We start from the raw sequence: 12,708 nt of genomic DNA on the forward strand, positions 1-12,708 counted from the left end.
CGCCGGCCTTACGCAATGCTACCATGATGCTCCATGCCATTGCTTGGCGCTGCCAGGTGACTAACCAGCCGTAGCTTCCGCGGCGCCGAGCGTGATTGACTTTGGGCTTGGCTGAGGCCCTCGACTTTTGACACCCGTGATGCATTGCCTTCCAATGACCGCATCTTCAAATCTGAAGCATTCAAGGTCTGCCATCTGTGCTCCCCACCTACCGTGCTCCCTCTTCAACAACAGCCATGCCTCCTCGAATCACTCCGCTCGTACTTCGGCCTCGGCTGGCAAGCACGGCGCTCCGAGCAGGCCCTGGCCCCTTCCGCCACATCGCATCGAAGAACAATCCCGACAAGCTTCCTGAAGCCCCCAAGGGCCAACCAGGTCCCAATACGCAGCAGCAGGAACATGTCAGTGAAGAAGCCGCCAAGATGGCGAAGATACAGGGCCAAGAGGGGCCGGACATGAACCAGGGCACCCCCGTGCAAGATGTACTGTCCCTTTGCGTGTCTCGCATCGCTCCTGTTCGCTAACCCGGGCATTGTAGATCATGAAGGAGGAGAAGAAACAACGCGACCAAGCGCCCGAAGTGCTCCAACAACAGATGAATTCCAAGCAGCAATCGTCCAATACCAAGCCGTCCACCAACCCCGGCGGCTCTCGCTCCTTCTCCACCTCCATCCGCCGACGACTTGAGCTTCAGCCCTCCACATCGCCCTCCGATTTCAATCCGGCTATGCTTTCAAGTCTCGGAGGTGCCAATCTCTCCGCCGGATCCAGTCTCGACACACCTACGGCCACCTCCAATCAACTTTCCCACAAATTTCCCCTCCCGGCCATGGACAGCATAGTCAACAAAGCTGAGCGCTACGACCCCGTGGTGGTCCAGCTTACCAACTTCATGATGCGAGATGGCAAGAAATCTGTCGCACAGCGCAACATGTCTGTCATCCTCAACACTCTTCGCACCTCCCCCGCCCCCACCTACTCCGCCACCAGGGCCCTTCTCCCTGGCGCCCCGCCCGCGTCCTATCTTCCCCTGCATCCGATTGCCTATCTCACCCTCGCCGTCGACTCCGTTGCACCTCTTATGCGAATTCGCAGCCAGCGTGGTGCGGCTGGCGGTGGTGTCGCTTTACAGATCCCGGTGCCGTTGGGCCTACGGCAGAGGCGGAGAACAGCGTTCATGTGGATCTTGGATGCAGTGAACAAGCGGCAGAATCGGGGCAGTGGGAGAGACATGTTTCCAACGCGCGTCGCAAACGAGATCATTGCCGTCGTTGAAGGCCGCTCGGGAGTCTGGGAGCGGAGGATGGCGGTGCATCGCTTGGCTACCACGAGCCGCGCGAATTTGAATTTCAGACAGGGTGGTGGCGGCAGGAGATGATGACAAGGGATTTATTGGGAGTAGCAACACCTACCGATCGATACAACGCCACCGAGATTCGGCGGATAGTGGTCTGAAGCCATCGGCGACTGACAGACCGAAACATACGAAGCTGTAAATAAGATGACATGAAGAAAGAAGCCTCAGAAGCTGATTCCACCGACATTCTCATACATACACGCTGCTTGAGATACATGCTAACTGTGTCACTGCTACCAATTTGTAGAACAAGGCCATTATTTCGTTCTAGAACCATTGTTCTGCAGAATCCTTGCCGCATCCTCGGCGCTGTATCCAATGAAGACCGGACCGGTAAAAACCATCCGCTCCGCGCCCTGAGGAGCGGTAGTGGTGGCGGGGTCAACGAACGCCGCTTTTGCGGAAGAGACCGCAGCAGGCTTGAATGGACACTTTGACAGCGTCGCCGCGGGTCCAGCGGGGGGAAGTTGAGGCTCGGGGGAGGAGACGGCTGCGGCCTTCTCATCCACTTGATCCACGTGATCCAGATACTTCGCAGGGACAGATATGCCCCAGGGCCGACTGGGCGACTCGCCAACGCGAATTTCTCTCAGCGGCCGCTCAAAGCGCGGCTGGCGATCTTCCGCATCCGCGCTCGCCGCTGCATCTTCCCCCACGGCAGCCTGTTCGGATACGCCACTCGCCCACTTCCGCACCTTCTCATCGCTTTTGGTCTCCTCCGTGGGGTCGTTGCAGAGCTCCTCATCAGGCTCCTTGGGGAGGAAGTTCTGGTGCTTGGCACCCAGACCCTGTATCATGGTGACCATATTTCCGTATTTGGCGTCCAGTTTCCTGATTTGCTGCTCGCTGTTCTGATAGCGTTTCACGCAAACCTCGTGCGACCGCGGAAGCTCGTGTTTGTGTTGTTCAAAGTAAGTCGCAACTTCTTCGGGGGAGCGTTGGTCGAGGAGTCGAATAGGACACATGCCCACTCCGGCCTCCTCCTGATTTTCCACATGCTCCTTGAGTGCTCGTTCGGAATGTGGCGATTCGTGGTCGAGTTGCGAATTTCCTGGCTCAAGAGTGCTGGGCCGGTTGCCTTGTCGATTTGCGAAACTTTCTCGCCCGTTGATCCGACTGGCTGCGCTGACGGATGGGCTGGCTGCTGCTGCAGCTGCCGCGGCGCTTCGGCCGTTTTGACCGTACCTGTTGAGTACGCTAGCCGCGTGTGATGATAGCTTTTTGCTGGCCATGCTTGCGAAGGGGCATCCTAGTTTGCTGGGGACGCCCTCGATAGTAAAGTCTTGCTCTAATGGGGACTGTGACGTCTCGGGTATCGACGGCTGGCTCGGGTTCGTGTCGTCTGCAGATCTGCCCGACCAGATCTTTACTCCATCTGCTTGCCCCGGCCGGCGAGAGAGGGCTTCCCTGAGCACGGTTGCCGCGCCCGATGCTTCTTCTATCAATGCATTCTTGTCTTTCGACAAAGGTTCAAGTCGTTCGGAGGCAGGTGCGTCTCCGGGGGCGTGTTCCTGCGTACCCCGTTTTCGTTGTGTAATGGAAGATGATAGGCTGAGGGGAGGACTCGTGACGGCGCTCGAAGTGCTTGATTTGCGAAGCTCATGAAACTGTGGAACGGGATGTCAGCATATGCGCAGGCCCAGAAGGTCCAAATGAAGCATCATAGAGGAGAGAGCGGCAGTCAGAAACCAATCAAGTGTCTATCAACGCCGCAAGCGGCTGTAGGTCTAGAGCTAAAAGGTAGATCATCTTTCAACGCGAGGAGGCAGGGTGGGTGAGGAAGTGGGGTGAGGAGGGAGACGGGGCGAGATCGTGGCGCGGACACACACGTACCTGCTGTCTTTGCTTCTCCAGAGTCTTCTCCAATGCCTGGTGTTGTCCTTGCAGCTTCTGGTATGCATCTTGGAGGGCTTCGAAGCCGGTGAGCAGGCGGTCGAGGATGCCGTCGATGCTGGCCGAGTCCATGGCTGTGACGCGGGCTGCAGGGGCTTCCGGGTGGCAGTCGGAGTTGCGACGCGGTGGTCTGGATCTTCAGGCCATGGTGTGCAGGGCAGAGGTAGTTTAATGGAGCTGGTGGTGCGTGATGGGAAGAATGGAATGTTGCTTCTTTGTCGGAAGCGGATTTCAAGCAACCGGTCGCCCAGCCCGCTGACGTGCACAGGCCGAGGCGCGGCAAGTTGCTGCCTGAGGCCACAGTATGAGGCCCGGCTTCGCCTCATCAAAGGCAGCCCTTCACGATGTTTTCATCAACTACATGAGGTACACAACCCATCTTGATTCCACCTGTGCATGGAAAAAGACCGATATCATGCACGACGCACTCGCTTCATGCAGTTCAACAAACTACACCTTCTGCAACCTTATCATCGCCTGGCGCATGGCGGTTCCGCTATAGTTGCTGCCGCCGCGTCACACGCTTCGACGAGTCCTCGAATCTGTCTTTGCCCGAGTTGTTCGATGCGGTGGAAGCAACAAGAGTAGAGTTGATGAATCACCGAGTTCTTGATAGCCCTCTCAAGTAGCATTCGATTGCTGAGACCGGATCTCCAGCTTCCGCGGCTGTTTCCTGGCGCCGTTCTTTGCAACCGTCGCCTGGGGATCCGGAGTCGTTGCCGTTCCCGCCAACTTCGCATACTGCTCTCTAAGCTTGGGGTCTGCTTGAGCGTCGGGACGAGCAGCAGTAGCCTGGACTTCCGCCTTCCTCTTCGATGCAGCACTCTCGTCCCTGGTCTCCGAGCTCGACATGGGATTGACGGCCTTTTTCAACGCGCCTTTGCCGCCTTGCAGCATGCCCTTTTCTCCTTCATCTTCCTCTCGCTTCCCCACGAAGCCTTGTCCCGGCTTGACCTTGCCACCCTCTTCGCTCATCACCGTAAGCTCTTCCTCATCAGGCCGATCCTGTTCTCGCACCCCATTCACCATCTTCTCCAGCGCCCCTTTCTGCTCTTCCGTCGCCTTCCAGCCCGGGATGTCTCCAGTGATCTTGCGAATGCTTTCGCCCATCCACTCGCCAACCTTGAACCACGGCCCATGCAGCGCCCCGACGCCAGCCCCAATGCCCGCTCCCAATCCCCCGGTCACGAGACTGGTCACTCCGCCGACCAGAGTGCCGGTGACGATGCCGAGCCAGACTCCCACACTGCCTCCCAAGCCGCAGCCCGCACATAGGCCTTGCCAGGTGCCGGAATTGAGATATTTCGCCGTCTTCCCAAACGTCTCGGCCTCGACTTCCTTCTCCAGCGCCTGATTGAGGAGTTTTTGACGTTCATCGGGGTCACCGGCAGCCGCCGCAGCCTGGGTCAGTTCTTTTGCTTTCTTCTGTGCGGCCAGAGCCTTTTTCGCCGCTTTCGATGTCTCCTGCTTCCGTTCTTTCTCGCGAGCAGCGTCTGCCTTCTCCTTTGCACCATTCGTATTTTGCGAACTGGGCTTCTTTCGTGGGCTTGGACGGGCAGTGTTACTGGGGTTTGCTTCTGCCATCTCTGCTCTTGGCTGCAGCTCCTGCACGTTCACTTGCACGTCGAGCCTGGAGCTTATAAACCCAGAGGCTGTGAAAAGAAGATTGGCAGAGCTAGGAAGGCGTGGTAAGAATGACGCGGTGTCAATCCCAGCCTAGCAAAACATTTGTACCCTGAGGCCTGCCACACCGGCGCAGCCACATCATTTGTGGCAACGTGCAACATACGGGGAAGGGTAATATGCTGTGAAGTGGGAAACTTGGAACTGCATGCGGAGCACGAGAAGGCTGCGGGAGCATTTAAGGTTCGATGGCATGTCGTAGCAGGAAAGTCAATTTGGAGATGACGCATCCCTCGTATACACATGCACTTGACCCGGCCGCTTGCACTTGTTGAAGCAACTCATCAGGCTTTCTCCGACCATCGACAACAAACCCTGCATTATTAATGCGTTCTGCGCTGGAATTACTTGCTCAATATCATGGTAACAAGCTCGAGGTTAAAACACGTCGCAGCACTGACCTGACTTATCTCTGCTGGCCTTCAGCCTCGTAGCCGTATTGCTGCTGTTCGGCGTACTGTTGCCTCTGGTCGTAGGACTGCCCTTCATCGTAGGGCTGTCTGTCGACGTATGGGGGCTGCCGGTCATCGTATTGGTGGGTTTGATCTCCTCCCATTGGATCCCTCGACGCTTCGCCGCCAAACCCACCGCCGCCTCTGCCTCCCCGCCCTCCACGGCCACCGCCTCCTCTACCCCGTCCGCCACCTCCACCCCGCATGCCTCCCTGCCCACCACCGCCCCTGTGCGCCGCCCTTTGCGCCCGCATCTCCTCCTGTCTTTCCTGCCTCTCCTCCTGCCTCTCTTGTCTTTCGGCTTGTCGCTGCTCCATCTGCAGCCTTCTCTCCTCCTGCCTCTTCTCCCGTTCGTGGTGTTTGTACACTTCGCGTCCGAGACGCAGACCGAGCATTTCCCAGGGCATTGTAGGATGACTTTGAGAGTTGAATCGCTTCTCGTAGGTGTTAATAGAGAACGTGAACACCGCGCGGCAGGAGGGCCTTGCGCGAGGCATATATTTCGCCGGCACCGCTTACGTAAGCCGATCATGCGCCGCCGCCGTCCCAAAGTTCCAATGTTGGCTGGGCTGGGCTCGTCATCGTCCCGTGGGAATTTTGAGACGTCGGGAGCCTTACGACTCTGGCCCTACACAGCCACGCCTGTCGCCCTATTCCTTTACCTTGTCGAACGCGGAGATTGAGGCGCAAGGGCTAGCGGTTAATCGCGTCGTCCACGTCGGCATTGCTGAGCCCATCCCAACATGCGGCAATGAGCAACTGACCACCTCTTGCTTTCGAACACGTCAGCCGCAACCAACTCTCCACCCCTCTCCACCCTCACCTTCACCATTCCTTTCCCTCGACGCTCCGAACAGATGGCCACTACCGACGGTGCCTCTCTTCGGCGCTGGTTCCTCTCTCTCCCACCCGTGGAGTATCTCCTCCAACACGTCCGCGAACTCCTCATCGGCTCGCTCAAATGCGGGCCTATTCCCAACCACATTGCCTTTGTGATGGATGGCAACCGGCGATGGGCACGGGACCACAAACTCGAGACGGTCGAAGGGCACAACATGGGCTTCGAGGCACTCGCCCGCGTGCTCGAGGTGTGCTACAAGAGCGGCGTGAAGTACGTCACCATCTACGCCTTCAGCATTGAGAATTTCAAAAGGAGCAAGTACGAGGTTGACGGATTGATGGATATGGCCAAGACAAGATTGGTGCAGATGAGCCAACACGGCGAGCTATTTGATCGATATGGTGCCTCCGTACGTGTGCTTGGGGATCGGAGTCTGGTGCGGGCGGATGTGTTGGAGCAGGTCGATCGCGCGGTGGACATGACGAGGGAGAATGATCGCGCCGTCTTGAATGTGTGCTTCCCCTACACGGGCCGGGAAGAGATTACGCACAGTATCAGGGAGACAGTCAAAGAATACTCCGTGCCGCCCGAGCGACCCAAGGAAAAGCGGGCATTCAGTGAGAGTCAGATCCAGAGGCATCTCCGCACCCGGCAGCTGGCCAGTGTGGCCGAAGAAGGAGAGCAGCAATACCTCACTCCACCAAATACTACGGGCGGGTTGAGCAACGCTTCCGATGCCGACTCCACGGAAGCCTCCGAACAAGAAGATCTCGACAGCTCCTCCGTCCTACAGCCCGCCTCATCACAGACGTCCAACTGCGCATCTCCCACGTTGAAACCGACCACGCCACTCTCGCCAGACAATTCCTCTTGGCGGCTCAAAAGTGCGGCGTCGTCCTCACACCTCCCCGACCCCGAGACCATCACCACCGACACTCTCACCAAGAACACCTACATCGATGCTCCTCCGCCCGAGCTACTCATTCGCACGTCGGGAGTGAACCGGCTGAGCGACTTCATGCTGTGGCAGTGCCACGAGACGACGGAGATCAAATTCTTGGACTGCATGTGGCCGGAATTTGATCTGTGGCACTTCCTCCCGGTGCTGGTGGAGTGGCAGTGGAGGCAACGACATAAGCAGAGGCAGGAGGGGAGAGTGGAGGGAAGCACGGATGGAATCAAGTCGGCGTAGAAGTTAGAAGTCCCTGGGATGGAGGGTAGTACCTGGGTGACTTGGACTCGCACTCCTGGGGATAGGTCGTTGTCGCGAGGGTCAGCGTGGAGTCTCTGATAGATGATTCCCTACTTCATACATTCTGGATGCTCCTAAAGCACCAAACACCGAACCCTGTTAACTTGCTCATCTTCAACTTCCATCTGCCCTGGATCGAACCCAGCTACCTACCTACCCAAAATCCGCCAATGCGGAAGTGTCGGTTCCCCGCGTCTTGCCCTCAATCCCTCAACCAACATCGGGGACAGAGTTCAGCCTTAAAAGAAGCAAAAGAGGAGCTGGAAGAGGGGCAATCGCTAATGATCATCATCAACCGAAACCTTCGTTAACGAGAGAGCTGTCTGCTGCTTATAAGAAGGTGCGGGGTTGATACGCTCCCACACGGTAATGTCATTCCTTTAATTGTCTGGTCAGGTCTGCTCTGCTTTCTTCCTCCCATCTCCTCAAATCAATCGAGAAATATTCCCCGTTCATCATGCCTTTTGACAACTTCCCGCGTAGTGCCTCCCTCAAGCCCGAGCCGTTCAAGGCTCAGGTGACGGATTTGGAGCTGGAGGGGCTCCGCCTGCTGCTCCGCGTTTCCCCCATTGGCCCCGAGACGTATGAGAACCGGGTGACGGATGTCAAGGACTTCACCAGCTGGGGCATCACGCGCAAGTGGCTGGAAGAGGCAAAGGAGACGTGGATCAACAACTACGACTGGCGCAAGACGGAGCAGCGGATCAACTCCTTCAACAACTACACCGTCGAGATTGACCACGAAGGCTTCAAGCACAAGATTCATTTCATCGCCCTGCTGAGCCAAAAGCAGGACGCCGCGCCCTTGCTCCTCTCCCACGGCTGGCCCGGCAGTTTCCTCGAGTTCCTCGGCGCGCTCGACGAGTTCCGCACCAAGTACTCCGAGAAGGACTTGCCCTTCAACATCATCGTTCCCAGCCTGCCGGGCTATGGCTACTCCAACGGCCCTCCGCTCGACAAAGACTTCAAGGTTGAAGACGCCTCGGCTGTCTTGGACAAGCTCATGATCGGTCTGGGCTTTGGCGATGGTTATATCGCACAAGGTGGCGACATCGGATCCTTCATCTCGCGCGTGCTCGGCACCACGAGCACTGCTTGTAAAGCTGTGCACTGTATGCTGCTCTGACTGCAAACCATCTCTGCTTTGATTGACTAACACCATGCACAGTGAATTTGGCCATCGGCATCTTCCCCGAGAGCGACGAGGAGCTCAAGAGCCTCAAGGAGCACGAGCAGAAGGGCATCGCCCGAACAAACGATTTCGCCACGATGGGCAATGCTTATGCTCGTGAGCATGGCACACGGCCCGCGACCATTGGCCTGGTGTTGTCCTCCAGCCCCATCGGGTTGCTCGCCTGGTATGTTCCACCACGAGAACTCGAGCATGGATCACTGACCTATATTACTCAGGATTGGCGAAAAGTTCCAGCAATGGACGCACGAGAATCCGTCGATGCAAGAGATGCTCGACGGTGCCAGTCTGTACTGGTTCACCAAATCCTTTCCCCGAGCCATCTATGGCTATCGACAATTCTTCGGCGCCGTGCCGCAGTTCTTCCACAACGATCCGCAGTACTACTGTAAGAAGCCGTTGGGCTATTCGTGGCATCCCTGGGAGCTTGCTCCCATTCCTGTTCCATTGGTGGCGAAGGTCAGTCGACTCCTCCAGTGAACCGACCATGTCTTCCCTCGATCAAGGCTAACGTCGATGACAGACTGGCAACTTAGTGTGGCATCGCGAGCACTCCGAGGGCGGGCATTTCTCTGCTTGGGAGAAGCCCAAGTTGTTCGTCAAGGACATGGAGGATTTTGCCAAAGAAGTCTGGCAGAGCGCGAAGGGGGCGAAGATCTAGTTGACGCTGCTGCGTTGTTCAGTGCCCATGCAGCATGAGGCTTCATCTTGCTCTCGATTTGCTTCAAGATCTCAGTGCAAGTGATAAAGTTTGGTGTGAAATCAAATACATTACGTCCGCTCCTCGGGTATGCACGAGAAGATCGACGCGCCCAGACTCGCACGGCACAGCACAGCCTTACGTCACTTGACGAAGCCTCCGTCAACCCGGAACATTTTGCTATTCCCTACCAGACCATTGTTCATTCCCATTGAATCAGCAATCAGACCTCATTGCAGTGCACAAGCAAACACCATGCTCACCATTCACCACCTCAGCGTTTCGCAGTGCGAACGCATCCTCTGGCTCTGCGAAGAACTCGGCGTCGACTACAAAATGATCAAGTACATGCGCGACCCCATCCTGTCCCCGGAATCGTTGAAGAGCGTACCCGGCAACCCTCTGGGTCAGTCTCCGTTCGTTGAAGACGATGGCGGAGTGCAGTTGAGCGAGAGCGGAGCGATTGTCGACTATATCATCCACAAGTATGGAGGCGGCAGACTGGCTCTCAAACCTGATGATCCACGCTACGCCGAGTATCTCCAATGGTTCCATTACTCTGTAAGCCGCTTCATGTCAAAAATGAGTATATCAAGGTGTAGTCATTGATCTGACGATGCCCACAGAACGGCACGTTGCAGCCTGCCATGCTCGACATCATGTTCGTCGACGGCTCGGGCGCTGGCAAAGACAATCCGATGCGGCAGATGGCGTACTCCAGACTCGACCAGCGCTTAAAATGGATCGACGAGCAGCTTGCTTCCAACAAGTATCTCGCTGGAGATAGCCTGACTGCCGGGGACATCATGACGGTCTACAGCCTGACGACCCAGCGCTACTGGTAAGTTCATACCATACACCATACTCTGCGAGAACCAGCATTGATGGAGGGCATCTACTAGGGGCCCGCAAGCCGATCTGTCCCCCTACAAAAACATCGTCCGCTATCTGCAGGACATTGCTCAGCGACCTGCGTATCAGAAGGCCATGGAAAAGGGCGATCCGGAGATGCAGCCTCTGTTGAGCGCCAAAGCGCCCGAGAAAGGACTGTTTGAGGTCGGCGGCGTGACTTCTGATATCTGGAAGAAGAAGTGAGGAGGGAAAAAGCGTGATATTAAGGATCTCTATATAGCATCTATAGTCATTAGTAGTTTCTATCTCCAGCCCATCATTATTCGTCGTGACCCGTAATCGTACAATGTCCTTCTCTTCGCAGACTCCTTGTAAAACACCTACCCATTACCCACCTTGTTCTATAAGCTCTTGATGTACGGGTGTACCGCGCGATAGTGATCGAAGGCCCTACACACGTCAGTCAGTATTGATTCCGCGGCCAGTTTGTCGTCCGCGACCAGTTCATCGGCTAGCTCCAGCAGGTTCCGTCGGGCACTCAGCAGCGAATCCACAACACGGTCCTCCGAGTCGGCCTGGTAGGAGGCTGTGGAGGAGGAACAAGCAAACGATCCAGATAGTTTGCCGAGCAGTTGGTTGAAATGGTCCTCGCCGGCATGGTAGTCGGCGTGCGTGAAGGTGGCCTCGTGGCTGTTGATGCCGTTCACCACGCCCAGAATGCTGACTTCCAGTTTCTCCAAGCGGTATTGGATGTGTCCGGGGACCGGGAGGGCCAGGGCGGCGGAGAGGAAAAGAAGAGGAGTGAGGAGGGCAAGCTTCGTCATGTTGGCAACGATGAGAAGAAGTAGTAGTAGTAGTAACGTGAGGTAAATAGTAATAGATAAGACGAGTGATGTGAGGAGAGAGGAGCTGCGAGAATTGGGAGGGAAGACGTCTTTTTATGAGGCGTGTTGGCGTTGCAGAGTGGTTCTGGTGGTTGTGTAGACGACGCAAGCGAAGAACTGCTCTGCCGACGTGAATCTCCGACGGAACCGAAGGATCTGATTCATCTATTCTACGATGTGCGCCACGCCTTGCAATACACATCTGACGGCGGTGGTGGTGGGGAGGGCGATGAGTAGTAAGGAAACAGACTGTTCAAATCAAGCCTTTGCGTCGATGTTGTTATGATGGTGAAGTCCCTAAAATCACGAAGTGACTAGATGGCAACGATGCTTCGACACATGGCGCACGTTGCACAAATATTCTCCGACACTAGAATTGTTTGGCTCGACAACCGTTGGCCCGATCACAGCCCGGCCGGCGAACCCATGAAATTGCTGCCAGACGGAAACGACCGAATACAAGTACAGGACATATGCATTCAGGTTTAGCAGAGCTATTGGAATAGCTCCTTGACCCATCTCGTGACTGGCTCCGATCGTATCATTGCACGATTCACTCGGCATTCAGCGAAAGCACGACGTACGTGATGCCCGCTCCGCCCAGCGGTCGCTGCTCGACAGTCACAGAGACCTCCGTCGTCACCCTTGGTGATGCAGCCAACGCCATTGCCTCCCGCTACACAGCCCTTGGCGGCTTGTCGGTTCCAACTTGGGAAGAATCTGGCCACGAACCGTTAAGCGGACTCTCGAGACTGGGAGAGTCGCCGCTTCGAACGCTATTGCAACTTCTCATGGCGGTGTTGTGGCTGGCATCCTCATCGCCGTCGCCTCCAAATTCGGCATTGGCGCGTTGGGCTTGTCTTTGGGTGGCATTCTTGGTCTCCTCAACATCTCCTCCGTCATGCTCTCCGTGACCTTTGTGATGCCCATCACGGGGGGATCTCCTTTCCGCACAAATTCGTACGTGCCGGGTAACTTGTTGCCCGCCAAGCGGAAGGCGTCTCGAACCACCTGCTCGTGAATCTCGCCTCTTAACTCGAAGAGCACCTTGCTCACTGCCACTCTTGCTGCCCAGTAATCGAACGAGCCCTTCCCCTTTCCCATTCTCTGGTCGTTGCCGGAAGTATACACGCCGATGTTGGCGCTCACGCGATGGTACAAACGGTACTTCATCCCTCTTAGTCTGCGGCGGATCGTTTCATCGGCGATTTTGAGCTGCGCAGCGCTTATGCGCCGGTCGTGGTCTTTGAGTCGAATGCCATAGTCTCCCCACACAACCGTTGTCCCTCGCACGCTGCCACCGGTGGGCACACGTGGCCGGCCTTTGCGCGATTTGGTGCTTTCGCCGCGTTTTGGTATGAGCCAGTTGAGATTGGCCGATGTGGTGGAGAAGGAGTGCGTGAAGGGAGCAGTGACCGTAGTGAGAGCTTGCAGCGTCGAACGAAGGCCTTGATGAGAAGTGTGAGCGTAATCCAGCGTGCTGAGGAGGTTTAGGACTCACAGCATGCCTTCGTGGTGAAGGAGGAAAGGAAGGGCTTTTCGCGCCCTAACTGTAGGCGGATTGATGCCATGGTACAGCTTGTCGGAAGAAGTTCGATATCA

The 12,708-nt window shown here is 56.4% G+C and overlaps 9 protein-coding genes across 9 annotated transcripts; 4 read left to right on the plus strand and 5 right to left on the minus strand.

Annotated features, from left to right (window-relative positions):
- Window positions 1–180: 180 nt before the first annotated feature.
- Window positions 181–1,584, plus strand: BDY17DRAFT_304741 (ribosomal protein S7 domain-containing protein). Its single transcript, XM_033734763.1, has 2 exons — window positions 181–482; window positions 539–1,584. The coding sequence occupies exons 1-2, from the start codon at window positions 237–239 to the stop codon at window positions 1,376–1,378; spliced, it is 1,086 nt and encodes a 361-aa protein (XP_033585520.1). The 5' UTR covers window positions 181–236; the 3' UTR covers window positions 1,379–1,584.
- On the minus strand, window positions 1,529–3,454 carry BDY17DRAFT_304744 (uncharacterized protein). Its single transcript, XM_033734764.1, has 2 exons — window positions 3,191–3,454; window positions 1,529–2,964 (listed from the first exon to the last, which is right to left on the minus strand). Exons 1-2 carry the CDS (start codon window positions 3,320–3,322, stop codon window positions 1,615–1,617), a joined length of 1,482 nt encoding a protein of 493 aa, XP_033585521.1. The 5' UTR covers window positions 3,323–3,454; the 3' UTR covers window positions 1,529–1,614.
- A 270-nt stretch (window positions 3,455–3,724) lies between these two features.
- On the minus strand, window positions 3,725–5,073 carry BDY17DRAFT_46356 (uncharacterized protein). Its single transcript, XM_033738412.1, has one exon. The coding sequence runs from the start codon at window positions 4,832–4,834 to the stop codon at window positions 3,872–3,874; it is 963 nt and encodes a 320-aa protein (XP_033585522.1). The 5' UTR covers window positions 4,835–5,073; the 3' UTR covers window positions 3,725–3,871.
- BDY17DRAFT_46425 (uncharacterized protein) lies at window positions 5,074–6,132 on the minus strand. Its single transcript, XM_033738413.1, has one exon. It carries the CDS (start codon window positions 5,915–5,917, stop codon window positions 5,312–5,314), a length of 606 nt encoding a protein of 201 aa, XP_033585523.1. The 5' UTR covers window positions 5,918–6,132; the 3' UTR covers window positions 5,074–5,311.
- BDY17DRAFT_304750 (undecaprenyl pyrophosphate synthetase) lies at window positions 5,895–7,589 on the plus strand. The gene has a single exon (XM_033734765.1). The coding sequence runs from the start codon at window positions 6,243–6,245 to the stop codon at window positions 7,416–7,418; it is 1,176 nt and encodes a 391-aa protein (XP_033585524.1). The 5' UTR covers window positions 5,895–6,242; the 3' UTR covers window positions 7,419–7,589.
- On the plus strand, window positions 7,590–9,564 carry BDY17DRAFT_304752 (Alpha/Beta hydrolase protein). The gene is made up of 5 exons (XM_033734766.1): window positions 7,590–7,818; window positions 7,875–8,590; window positions 8,647–8,836; window positions 8,889–9,129; window positions 9,194–9,564. Exons 2-5 carry the CDS (start codon window positions 7,936–7,938, stop codon window positions 9,329–9,331), a joined length of 1,224 nt encoding a protein of 407 aa, XP_033585525.1. The 5' UTR covers window positions 7,590–7,818; window positions 7,875–7,935; the 3' UTR covers window positions 9,332–9,564.
- BDY17DRAFT_341364 (glutathione S-transferas-like protein) lies at window positions 9,553–10,490 on the plus strand. The gene is made up of 3 exons (XM_033737994.1): window positions 9,553–9,931; window positions 9,997–10,211; window positions 10,273–10,490. Exons 1-3 carry the CDS (start codon window positions 9,626–9,628, stop codon window positions 10,463–10,465), a joined length of 714 nt encoding a protein of 237 aa, XP_033585526.1. The 5' UTR covers window positions 9,553–9,625; the 3' UTR covers window positions 10,466–10,490.
- Window position 10,491: 1 nt separating this feature from the next.
- BDY17DRAFT_304755 (uncharacterized protein) lies at window positions 10,492–11,253 on the minus strand. Its single transcript, XM_033734767.1, has one exon. The coding sequence runs from the start codon at window positions 11,044–11,046 to the stop codon at window positions 10,624–10,626; it is 423 nt and encodes a 140-aa protein (XP_033585527.1). The 5' UTR covers window positions 11,047–11,253; the 3' UTR covers window positions 10,492–10,623.
- Window positions 11,254–11,895: 642 nt separating this feature from the next.
- Window positions 11,896–12,677, minus strand: BDY17DRAFT_313567 (ribosomal protein L10e/L16; the record flags this gene model as incomplete). Its single annotated transcript, XM_033735723.1, has 2 exons — window positions 11,896–12,554; window positions 12,608–12,677. The coding sequence occupies 2 exons, from the start codon at window positions 12,675–12,677 to the stop codon at window positions 11,896–11,898; spliced, it is 729 nt and encodes a 242-aa protein (XP_033585528.1).
- Window positions 12,678–12,708: the final 31 nt, after the last annotated feature.

Source organism: Neohortaea acidophila (assembly GCF_010093505.1).
Source record: "Neohortaea acidophila strain CBS 113389 unplaced genomic scaffold BDY17scaffold_12, whole genome shotgun sequence".
Lineage (NCBI taxonomy): Eukaryota > Fungi > Ascomycota > Dothideomycetes > Mycosphaerellales > Teratosphaeriaceae > Neohortaea > Neohortaea acidophila.

What these genes read in the sequence shown, in the direction of transcription:
- BDY17DRAFT_304741 (XM_033734763.1), top strand. Translation starts at nt 237, where the DNA reads ATGCCTCCTCGAATCACTCCGCTCGTACTTCGGCCTCGGCTGGCAAGC. An exon ending in AGGGCACCCCCGTGCAAGAT is followed by an intron (nt 483 to 538) that starts GTACTGTCCCTT and finishes CGGGCATTGTAG; the next exon opens with ATCATGAAGGAGGAGAAGAA.
- BDY17DRAFT_304744 (XM_033734764.1), bottom strand. Translation starts at nt 3,322, where the DNA reads ATGGACTCGGCCAGCATCGACGGCATCCTCGACCGCCTGCTCACCGGC. An exon ending in TGGAGAAGCAAAGACAGCAG is followed by an intron (nt 2,965 to 3,190) that starts GTACGTGTGTGT and finishes CCCGTTCCACAG; the next exon opens with TTTCATGAGCTTCGCAAATC.
- BDY17DRAFT_46356 (XM_033738412.1), bottom strand. Translation starts at nt 4,834, where the DNA reads ATGGCAGAAGCAAACCCCAGTAACACTGCCCGTCCAAGCCCACGAAAG.
- BDY17DRAFT_46425 (XM_033738413.1), bottom strand. Translation starts at nt 5,917, where the DNA reads ATGATCGGCTTACGTAAGCGGTGCCGGCGAAATATATGCCTCGCGCAA.
- BDY17DRAFT_304750 (XM_033734765.1), top strand. Translation starts at nt 6,243, where the DNA reads ATGGCCACTACCGACGGTGCCTCTCTTCGGCGCTGGTTCCTCTCTCTC.
- BDY17DRAFT_304752 (XM_033734766.1), top strand. Translation starts at nt 7,936, where the DNA reads ATGCCTTTTGACAACTTCCCGCGTAGTGCCTCCCTCAAGCCCGAGCCG. An exon ending in TGCTTGTAAAGCTGTGCACT is followed by an intron (nt 8,591 to 8,646) that starts GTATGCTGCTCT and finishes CACCATGCACAG; the next exon opens with TGAATTTGGCCATCGGCATC. An exon ending in CTGTTCCATTGGTGGCGAAG is followed by an intron (nt 9,130 to 9,193) that starts GTCAGTCGACTC and finishes CGTCGATGACAG; the next exon opens with ACTGGCAACTTAGTGTGGCA.
- BDY17DRAFT_341364 (XM_033737994.1), top strand. Translation starts at nt 9,626, where the DNA reads ATGCTCACCATTCACCACCTCAGCGTTTCGCAGTGCGAACGCATCCTC. An exon ending in TCCAATGGTTCCATTACTCT is followed by an intron (nt 9,932 to 9,996) that starts GTAAGCCGCTTC and finishes CGATGCCCACAG; the next exon opens with AACGGCACGTTGCAGCCTGC. An exon ending in CTGACGACCCAGCGCTACTG is followed by an intron (nt 10,212 to 10,272) that starts GTAAGTTCATAC and finishes GGCATCTACTAG; the next exon opens with GGGCCCGCAAGCCGATCTGT.
- BDY17DRAFT_304755 (XM_033734767.1), bottom strand. Translation starts at nt 11,046, where the DNA reads ATGACGAAGCTTGCCCTCCTCACTCCTCTTCTTTTCCTCTCCGCCGCC.